This window comes from Sinocyclocheilus rhinocerous, unplaced genomic scaffold, assembly GCF_001515625.1.
Source record: "Sinocyclocheilus rhinocerous isolate Xijiao unplaced genomic scaffold, SAMN03320098_v1.1 scaffold1182, whole genome shotgun sequence".
Taxonomy (NCBI): Eukaryota; Metazoa; Chordata; class Actinopteri; order Cypriniformes; family Cyprinidae; genus Sinocyclocheilus; species Sinocyclocheilus rhinocerous.
This window is the reverse complement of record NW_015624203.1, coordinates 539,817-551,149: the sequence shown is the minus strand read 5'-3', so window position 1 is coordinate 551,149 and position 11,333 is coordinate 539,817. Positions and strand designations below refer to the sequence as shown.

At 34.6% G+C, this 11,333-nt stretch overlaps 2 protein-coding genes and 1 pseudogene across 2 annotated transcripts in view; 1 reads left to right on the top strand and 2 right to left on the bottom strand.

The window, feature by feature from the left end:
- LOC107739126 (SH3-containing GRB2-like protein 3-interacting protein 1) overlaps positions 1 to 3,190 on the top strand; it is a 62,512-nt gene extending 59,322 nt beyond the window's left edge. Inside the window, exons 23-26 of the mRNA XM_016551141.1 lie at positions 683 to 885; positions 1,104 to 1,168; positions 2,043 to 2,207; positions 2,330 to 3,190. Coding sequence (XP_016406627.1) covers positions 683 to 885; positions 1,104 to 1,168; positions 2,043 to 2,207; positions 2,330 to 2,352 — 456 coding nt within the window. The 3' untranslated portion in view covers positions 2,353 to 3,190. The remainder of the gene's footprint in view (positions 1 to 682; positions 886 to 1,103; positions 1,169 to 2,042; positions 2,208 to 2,329) is intronic.
- Positions 3,191 to 4,819: 1,629 nt separating this feature from the next.
- LOC107739206 (relaxin-3-like) lies at positions 4,820 to 7,019 on the bottom strand. The gene is made up of 2 exons (XM_016551232.1): positions 6,256 to 7,019; positions 4,820 to 5,221 (listed from the first exon to the last, which is right to left on the bottom strand). The coding sequence occupies exons 1-2, from the start codon at positions 6,440 to 6,442 to the stop codon at positions 5,088 to 5,090; spliced, it is 321 nt and encodes a 106-aa protein (XP_016406718.1). The 5' UTR covers positions 6,443 to 7,019; the 3' UTR covers positions 4,820 to 5,087.
- A 1,310-nt stretch (positions 7,020 to 8,329) lies between these two features.
- The window catches only part of LOC107739117 (WD repeat-containing protein 78-like), a 7,111-nt pseudogene continuing 4,107 nt past the window's right edge, over positions 8,330 to 11,333 (bottom strand).

The window sequence follows — 11,333 nt, the reverse complement described above, 5'->3', positions numbered from 1 at the left end:
GCGCTGCGGTGCAAATTCCACTCATGTTTAGTACATGTTAACTCAGAGTCCAGCGTTTATATTTTTTCTATGAATCTTTGAGTTAACATGTACTAAACATAGTGGAATTTGCACCGCAGCGCCCCCACACCGCGATGCTCATGACAAGAATATCATGTATAGTTATCTTTATTGAAGTGAATTAGGTTTAAATCGCCGGCATGCATGAATGATGATGAATGATATTTTTGCAATTTTACACATAATAATCCACGATGATCACATTACACAAAACTGAAATTGCACGTCAAAATAACACATTGTCAATATTTTTTGAGACCCCCCAAAATTTCACAAATCCCGTTTTCAGGGGAGCCCATGTCTTATTAAGGGGAGCCGAGCTCCCCCGTAGTTCGCACCCTGCATAAGAGTACTTGAAGTCATTGGATTTTAGAAAATCTAGAACTGGTATTTACTTCATATCTTACGTAAGTGGTTCTCAATTGGTTTTGCTTCGGGACCCAGATTTGACCTTGGACATCAAGTAGTGACCTAGTAAAGTTCTGAAATTGTTAATTTGACTAAATAAAAAATGTCATTTAAAACAAACTAATAATAAAATTAACGTTTACTATTTCATACCATTTTGTTTTTACAAGAATGAAGCTATGTCATTAACACTTCATTACCAAATTTGCCTCAGGTGTTACAGAAGGGTCTACAGTCCACTCCTCTAAATCTAGCAGTGAGCTGGAGGTGTGAGCCCACCAGTACTGATCTGAGGATAGACTACAAATACAACGGGGGTGCCATGACCACTCCTGTCGCCCTCAACAATGTTCAGTTCCTCATCCCTGTGGACGGAGGCGTCAGCAAACTGCAGGCTGTGCTTCCTCCAGCTGCCTGGTGAGAGATGGACTGGATTCTTCTATTAATTTACTACTAGTCTTCAAAAATATAAGTGTCATTGTGAAAATAAAGCATTGTGATTGTACTAGATTGCGAGTTTGAAAAAATGATACTATGACTTGTACTAGATGTGGAGGAAGAGCATTTTGACAGATCAACAGCATTATTTTCTTTCTTTCTAGATAATATAATATATTTTATTGCTATGTTTATAGGAATGCGGAACAGCAGAGAATCTTATGGAAGATTCCAGATATTTCTCAGAAGTCTGAGAATGGAGGTCAGATTCCTGGTTCATTCTTGTGTATATATACACTATTGTTCAAAAGTTTGGGATCTGTAAGATTTTTTTTACTTAGTCTTTAAAAGAAGTCTCTTATGCTCTGCAAGGCTTCATTTATGTGATCAAAAATAGAAAGTAAAATAGAGTAAAAACAGTAATATTTTTAATATTGTAAAACATGTTATTACAATATAAAATAAATAGTGCTGTCAAACGATTAATCGCGATGAATCACGATTAATCGCATCCAAAATAAAACGTTTTTGTGTGCATAATATATGTGTGTGTACTATGTATGTTTATTATGTATATATAAATACACACACATGTATGTATATATTTAAGAAAAATATGTTACGTTTATATATATTAAATATATTTATATATGATATAATTTATATGAATATAAATAAAATAAATATTTTCTCAATATATGCTGTATGTGCGTGTCTTTATATATACATCATAAATATACACAGTACACACACATATATTATGTAAACAAAAACTTTTATTTTGGATGCGATTAATCGCGATTAATCGTTTGACGGCACAAAAAATTATTGTATTCTATCATAATATATTTGAAAATGTTTGATGGCAAAACTGAATTTTCAACAGCCAATACTCCAGATCCATGATCACATGATCCATCAGAAATCTTTTTATTATGCTGCTTAATATTTTGGAATTTTTTCAGGATTCTTTGATGAATAGAAATTCCAAAAGAACAGCATTTATTTGAAACATTTTGTAACATAAATGTCAAAAGTTTGACTCCAAACTTTTGAACGGTCTAAACTATCTATTATACATAATGATAAATTGATTGCTTCTCTTTTTTTCATCCACTCTTTTTTTATATCTTCAGGTGTGGGATCTCTGCTGGCCCGTTTCCAACTGACTGAGGGTCCCAGTAAACCCGCCCCGGTGGCAGTGCAGTTCACCAGTGAGGGCAGCACTCTGTCAGGCTGTGACATTGAGCTGGTTGGCCTTGGATATCGTTTTTCCCTCATCAAGAAGAGGTTTGCAGCAGGTGAGTTATGCAAGCGACATCTGTTTTGATCATTAATTTAGTAGGAATCTTCTGGAGAGTCAGAATTTGAGATTATCAAGGCATTGTGAAAATAAGTTACGCTGTGTGTGCTTTTATCATAGGAAAATACATGGCAGACAACTAAACAACGCCATGCAAGTCTGCATATTTTGGACCAATTCTGAATATTTAAAACACAGGACATGACCCCAACCTGACCTTTGTAGATGTACAATACAGGTGGACCTCACACACACACTCCAGAAGTATTATTGTAAAATTGCATTGTAAAATGTGGACCGTTTTAGGGTGTACTTCTTATAATTGTGAACTGTATTCACTTTGCAACATCTGTATTAAGGCAGTTAAACGACCTGGGTTTGTTCGTAAGGTTAAGCCTCTATTTCTGTTCGACGTGTTATTGGCTGTGCCTACGTGAACCTGAATTCTCTGTATCCTTCTCTAAAAATGATACTGAACATGTGATGTTTTTATTACTCTATGCATTCAGTTTGTCAAAAGTATCAAATTTTCGAACAAGGTAGCAAAATAGTACAATGAACAAAAGAGGAATGAGCCTCTGCCACAAGATGGCGCTATACTGTTGCATGTAGTATGAGGTCTGCATCGGATTTTGGTATTGCTCAAGCTTATTTAGTTATGAAAACGTATTCAGGAATATCTCATTTTAATTTACACAGGTTCATTAAATGGAAAATGATAGAAATTATATTTTGTCAAATCTGTTTTTAGACAGCCGCAGCTTTAAAAATCTCCTGCTTGCAATAGACTCACAAAAAAATGATTTTCCTCAACAGAAAAGTCATTTTAAATTGAAAATATATATCTTGAAGGCCGTTTGGTGTTTTCTTGTATTGTTAAATAGCCTTTCTGTTGTTCTAGAAGGAACAGTGTTAGACATAAAAGTAGCTACATGACATCATTCTATTTTTATTTATTCATGATTTGTTGTATAAAAAAAACGAAACAAGTTACACTGTATAGGAATAGACTTTGAATGGTATCATAATTTAGGATCCTTGAAGTTTTTGACTTTTTGTTATCTGTGTAGTTGGGTAAGCTGTGTACAGTATAATGCCGAGGTATAATTTTTAAATTTATTTCAGATATAATTTTTTTAACTCAAGTGCAACAGAAAATGTATGCTATATTGGGTCGGGGGGTGACATTTAAAAGAGAAAATGAAACAGGATACTGTATCTACCTAGATGCGTCATGCTTGATGTTATTACAGTGTTATGTATAGCAGCACTATTAGTTCAACATGGATTGTCAGCTTTTGGACATTGTAAATTCTTTTATCATTCACGCAGATGTGTTTGTATCCAGCCTCTCCCCCGCAGCACATGTTATTGAGTGTCCTGAGCATGAGCCCCTGCGCTTCAGAACATCTTTATTTTGCAAATGGTAACGGTCTCTGTGAGATGACAAGGTTCTCGAGTGGTTAAATGACCAAATCGCTTTTTCTTTTCTTTTCATTTGTATGTGTATCTCAAGAATTGTCCTTTAAGAGAAAATAAGCTGCATATTTTTTAAATGTTTAAACCTATGAATAAAGTGAAAAATATCGTTTCTTGTGGAAAAAAAATTAAAAGGAAAAAAACACTGTGTTACTGTTTAACTTCCCAGATGCTCTGATGTTCAATGTCAAGAACAAACATTTTGGTTACATCTTTGAGTGTCTGATGTAGACGTTGTGATGGTTTGGAGAAGAATATACTGGTGCTTTGTGATTCATAGGTTTCCATCCACATTTAAGGTTAAGGATGAGCGCCGCCATCCGTTAACACTGCATTGCATATTTTCTGAGCACTGTAACTATAGGGTTTTTATTGCAGAGTTCAATCGAAGAACAATTTGAGTCTGTCAGCTGAAAGAAAAAAACCTATGAATTCAATTGTGTGTAATGCTTAATCAGTATGTCTACATGGTCTAAAGTGAAACGTCACTCAGATGCGCAAAAGAAATGAGAAAACTCATGTCAGTTTAGATGTAGGTGGAGCTGTGTGTGAATGTTGAATTGCGTTTGTGTGTGTGTGTGTGTGTGTGAAGTTGTGTATGTGTGAAGTTGTGTATGTGTAGGAGGAAGAGTTTGTGTGTGTGTGTGTGTGTGTGTGTTGTCTGGTAAGTGTAAATCATCTCTTCCCAGCAACATGTGCAAGTTGTGTTTGTACAAAAAATGTTAACAAAGATCTGAGATACTGAGATTACTTTGCTCTTTCCAAAACAATAAAACATATAAGCCTGATAAGTGGATGTATTGTGTTATGTTTAAAATTGATCAACTAATATTACTGTAAAATATTATGCCTGAAATGTAATAATATCATATTTAATTAATAATTTAATTTAATACAGAACATTTTAATATAGTTTCATATCAATACTCAGCTAGGTCCAAATTGGTTTAACCACCAAAAACTTATTGAGTCGGACAATAAAATATTGTGAAATCATACTGGTGATTTTCAGGTTTGTTGGGGGGAAATAAACACCTTTGATGCATGCATATGCAATAATGTTTATTGACAAAGTTTGCAAAATACAAGTTACAATTAAACACTTTAAATGCAAGATTACTGCTGTGCACCTCATTATGCGATTTCACTGCTGTTGGTAACTTGATATTAAACCACTTTTCATGGTGCATCTTAGAGTACAAGTGAAGCAGAATGATCTAATCCCAAATTAGACATGCTTTTTACATAAATTAGTATCATCTACTGGCAAATTAAGCCGTTATATGAATCACAACTGACTGTACACTTAGAGTACACTTATAGAGGTGTTCATATTCATCTGGACTCAATGTGGAAGAAAACATATAGTGAGACAAATAGAAAAACACAGGTTCAGTTCTCAGCAGAGCAACGTGAGGTCACTTTTCTTGCAGCCAAACTGACAACAAACGTTATTCAGGTCTCGCCTGGTCAGGACAGATCCCAGACTCTCACTAAGATCCTCAGAACTGCTTAGATCTCCTTTTAAAAACCCTGTGCAATGACAAACACAAAATACAAAGTTATGTTGGAAACTTCTGAATTTACTCAGACTTGAGAGACAGGAGAGCATGTTTGCTGCATTGTGAAAATGACACAGGAGTTTTCTGCATTAACTCAGCTTGTGTCAGTCTAATGGGAATGTAATATCACCAGACGTTGTTTATCTGTTGACTGGAGAAGACTTGATCTCACTGATACAATTAAAGCAGTGCTCTGTTAAATATCATCAGACTTGAAGGGTAAGAAAGAAGAAGAGATGCTTAGATACTCCTACAATCGTAGGTCATTTGCAGAAACTTTTTTCTTAGCAACTTATAGAACAGTTTTAGAGAAAATATAAATGCCAAATAAGCAGTACATAGAAATATAGAAAAAAATACATTCTAGTTTTCTATATTGTACAAACTAGAATGTATTTTTTTCATTGTTTTACTGTATATTTGACACATTTAAATATATACATACTAAAATGTATTTTTTTTATGTTTATATATTAATAAATATTTTAAATATATATAAATATGGTACAACATCACCAAATATTGACTATTTTTTAAATATTTAATAATATTTTTAAAAATACCTTCCATCTCCCTTTTTCTTATATAATCTTAATTGCCAGTTCTTTAAATTATTTTACACTCATTTAATTATTAATCTGGATTCAGTTAAAACTAAGAGAATTTCCAAAGGGTGACAGAGGCTGTTGATAGAAGAAATATTATATTAGTAATAAAATCCTTATTTACATATAACAATTATTATTTTAGAACAATTTTAGATCATCTTTTTGTACATTTGTGGAATATTTCTAATGATTGCATTTACATGATTGAAACAGATAATTAACTACTATTAATTTTATATAGAAAGAGGTTTAATTTAATACATTTGCATAGGGAAAAAAAGTCTTTTTCATATATAAACTAACTAGATTTGTTCTAAAGCCCAACACTGACACCAGCATTTAAGGCACATGATGATGTTTTCAGAATTAGCATGAATCTCTGCTATGGAAAACTCACCTTCCATGTCCTGCGGACTGCTGAACCTCCTCCACCTGGAGCCCCCACACGTGTAGACGATGGCACGGATGAACTCTCGGCCGCATAGCTTGACTGTCCTCACATCAGCCTGCACGTCTGACACACTACACGCAGCCCACAGCAGCAGGACAGGCAGCAGTAGTGCAGGTGAATGAAAACTTGTCATAGTGGCTTCAGTGAGCGTGCTCCTCCTGTTCTGTCTCTCTAAGGTCCGCTCTATCTTCTGCCAAGTGCCAACCTCTCTCGGATCTGGCGAACGTCTGATTAGCTCATGGGACGTGACCCCAATTTATGGCGGCATGTTGGACCATTCCAGTCTGTCCAAACCCCACCCAACACTTACTCGATCCCCTCAAGTCAAACAACTTTAATCGGAAAACAAAGGGCAGCAGGTATTTAGGTGCTTTACTGCCCCAATCTGGAATGGAATTACATCCTTAGGGACAAGCTGTTGTCTCTTAACATCTCCAGTTTAATGGTCTCACTGCAATGATATTCTCCTTAATGAATGGATAATCTAGTCACATAAAGACCAACGCTGCTCCCCGAGCAAAACAGATGTCCACTATCTGCTGATGTGACCATCAAATTCTGTTCCCTTAAACCTAGTTGGTCTATGAGAAGGAGTAGTGCAAATGAGCAATATGGCTATAATCCCAGCCATTATGGTTTTATGGCTGATGTGCCCCATGAGATGATTAACAGTATGATCTCTACTGACAAAATAACATGTGTCTGTGGTCAATACAAGGAATGATAACAGGAAAAATATTAAGCGAAAAGTTTTTCCATCAAAAAGAAAGAAATAGTTTGTTTCCTGAATTCAATTACAATTTCATTAACAGACAAAATTGGTATATAAATAATATATGAGATTTTGTGTTGAAGGACATCCATGGCACATTAAGCTATCATAAGCTTACAAGTAAAAGCTGACATTCATAAATATTGCTTTAATTATTATTTTATATTATATTATACTATACATGCTCCAAAACAACTTTGTGGGAATTGTGGGATTGCTGTAGCCTATCCTAGCGTCTCAGGTCAAAGCAGGGAAATACCCTGGATATGATATGATATAACATATAACAACATAACACAATATATTGTATTATATTATATTGTATTACAAATGTCTGTTAATTAAATTTTAACTTCATTTAGAAACATAGTAAATGTCAATTTTTTTCAGTTTTTACCTTCCATTTCTTGCTATATTAAATTAAAAATAACTGCAAGAGGTAGTGAAACTAATATAATATAATATAATATAATATAATATAATAACCGGAAGTGATAGTTGACATTCAGAAACATTGTTTTGATTATTATATTATCCTCCAAACCGCTAGGGTTATGAGAATGCTGGAGCCTATCTCAGGCCAAAGGCAGGGAAACACTCTGGATATTATATTATATTATATTATATTACAAATTTCTCTTAATTACATGTTCATTTATTTCAGAAATCATACTTAATATATAATATAATATAATATAATATAATAATCAAAACAATATTTATGAACATCAACTTGTCCTTCAACACAAAACCCCATGTGGGAAAGTGTTTTAAAATGTAAAATTACCATATGCCATATGGATAAAAAGTCCCATATACATTAGTAAACAAGCAGGATCCATTTCCTGTCATAATGTCACAGCTGTTCTTTTTAAAAGCTCCCTTATTTAAGCTGAGTTGCATCTTCGTCGCTAAATTGTTTGATTTGTACTAAAAAGCTCAGATGATGGATTTTTCAGAGATGTTAGAGAGAAAAACAGTTCAGTAATGAGTCATTTCTAAAAGTGTGATGTGGTCCTCATGTTGTAGATAAGCTGTAATATGTGGCGGCCAAGTGCTAATAAAACTGTCTGTCCATTACCATAGAACAAACACTTACATTCTGTCTGTGGTTCCCATGGAAAGAAAAAAAACATTACCATATCACAATACAGTATAGTACTTTGACTATTATTTGTGGGAAAACATGTGTTCCTTACCAATCAATACCTAAATGCAAAAATGCTTTCAAAAATATATTGTTTGAAATACAAGCCTGTTATCTCTGTTATTACAAATAATTCACAATACTATATTTAAGTGGAAGATTTAGACATTTAGTCTAGGTTTTTAGACATTTACCTAAGAAGATTGCTTATTGTTTTGTAGGAGTATATTTATTCCCACAAAGAAGCACAATAAGGCACAAACAGGCAATGTGCTGTAATCCCATTGTTATGTAAAATGGAGTCGCTCAGTCTGCCAGAGAATATAAATTATGATGATGAAGAGGTAAAGACAAACAGCCTGACCCTCCTATGCACCTCTGTCAGTCTTTCCTAATGTGTGTTGACTGGACAGTGTGGACCGAATTACATCCTCCAACATCTCCACCTACACAAGAGCTATAAATGATTTCCACATTTGAGTAAATGGGTTACTTGGAGTATGGCACAGATCGAACAACATAGAACTGAACAGATAAGGCTTCACCTGTGTGCTGCCTCCAGCTGGCAGGTTCTTCAGCTTGTACACAGTGACCTGCCCCTCACTGTCCCCCACCAGAACACAGTCTGTCTCAGGGGTGCACAGCAGAGCCGTCGGATTCACTCCGGGACTGGTCATGCTCACAATCATCGGGTCCAGACTGTTAAAAAATGGAGTATACTGTAAACTTCTGGACAGAAAGACTGAGCACCAAAAATTATGTTAAAATAAAATGAAAAACCCATATTAGTTGTTAATAATGTTATTATTATTATTCAAAATTATAAAAGTTATTCAATAGAAGAACACAAGATCTTACCTGCTGACTCTCAGGTCCCAGATCTCCACCTTGCCCTCACTGATAGCTCCAAAGACAGTAGCACAGTGTGGGGACCACATGATATCAAACACAACCTTCTGACCAGAGGTGAAACCCAGCACAGGTTTCGGGAGGTCCTGCCTCCACAGATAAATAGTCCAATCTGAAGAACAACTTAGGAAAATGTCAGGACAGAACGGCGACCATGTTACCTTATAGACTGGACCCTGGGGGAAGGTTCAGAGTGAACAGATGAGAAAGAAAAGAAAGTTTAAATGCTTAAAGATACATGAAGAAGAACTCAATTTTGCAACAATAAGCATTTAAGGCACTTTAAAAATGAGACAAACATTTTTACGTACTGTGTGGGCTTTGTAAGTTTCCAAGAATTGCTCATTATATGAATAAGAGCACTTGTGAATATGAGCTTCCTCTGTTCCAGCCAGGTAGATTTTTGAATCCTGTCGAATATTGACAAGCCTCAATATAGGCATGTGCATGAGCTAACAACAAGTCTCAATGTAGGCCTCACATTAGGATGGAAACCGAAACACAGCCCCGGAGCCAGGGATAAGATCTTCGGGTTCCACCGCTGGTTGTTCATTATCATGTTAGGCGACTTTAGTTTCATCAGATCTAACTCAGGCAAATTACAAATTAGTCAACACATGGCTCAAACATACAGAAATGAGGCTATTTTAACTAAAAGCAGCTAAACTTGTCAGTATTGTGCTATAGTCTCAATGTATCCTCATGATATATATTAGTACAAAGGGCCTAAAATTTATACTGTCCAAGCTCCAAATGTGAGTAAAAATCAGCGTTGGCAGGTATATAAAACAGTGTTATATAAATAAATAAATAGGCCTACATGCATAAATGTTTCATAGTCTCAAAAAAATATTTATAGCCGGTAAATTTTCTCAAGTCACTGGCCATTGCAGGTGTGGCAAAATGTTAGTTTTAGGCCCTGTTTGTACATTATTAAGGTGCAATCACATCTGCATGGGAACTTTTCTGTCCTTATGCAAAACTCGCAATCACACAGATTCCTATTGAAATGACTGGATTTTGCCTGCAAAATTTCATAGAGCATAGATAAACGTGATTGCTCCTTAATACAAATATGACTTTAATATGAAATTTAAAGGCATTTTCTGTGTTTAGTGTTATTAATTAAATTAAAATTAGTGTTTAATTTTGTGTTAGAGTGAAAAATGGAAAAATATAAAGGTGATTAAGTGATGACTTTTTTTTCCCATTTGAACATACCAACACATTCCAGGCCTTTGTATTGTATCCATTTGCTGATTCTTCCATCGCCTGATACAGCGATGAGCATTTCCCCTTTATCCTCTCCAGTCAGACCTGTCTCATGATCAACCCATCTGAGCTGCCACACTGGACACGTGTGCATGTCAGCGCAGTTACTGTGTACACAAACAGTGTTCCAATATTGCAATGACTTCAATCCTGTCAACTCAAATTCAGATTCAACAGCATAATGAGCACTAAAAAAATAAAGGTAAGATCTGTGGCCAGTTACATAAAATGCATAGACTATAGTCTTACAAGTTAGGCATCTAATTTTTTTCTTTAAGACTGATCATCATTGTTCAAAAAATCATTGATCATCACTGTTACAAAAAAATGTAGATTGGTCTAATTTGAATAAAAGAATGAGTCATTACCCCTTGGCTAACTGCTAGTTGGTCAAACTAGTTCTTAAGACACAGTTTATGCAACTCTATAAGGATCTTTGTAATATTTCTACAATAATGAATTTGATCAAAAATACAGTTTTGATGTGCATTCGCTCCATAAAGGCACCAAATGACTTTCAGGTTATATAGATCAGCGATTCTCAACTGGTTTTGCTTATTTATTAATTTGTTTACATTTTTGTTTTTTAACAAGTGACAACATAGTACCAAAATTGTTTATCATACAGAAGTAAACAAAAATTACTTAAAATCACTCATGGAAATTTATAAATTATCGTGAATTCCATATCATAAAAAACAAATGCAATATGCAAAATGACATGCATAAGTGTAATTTACCAGGTTTATAAATGAATCTTCTGAATATGAGCAATAAATAGGCAGATGTTGACATTTACCTAATTTGGCTAGATTTTAGACAAATTAGAGTTTGGTTGAATGTATGGTCTTTGATGTCTCTAAAGTCTATTTATATTGCTACCCTAACTATATGCATACAATTTTAGACGCTTTTATTTATTTA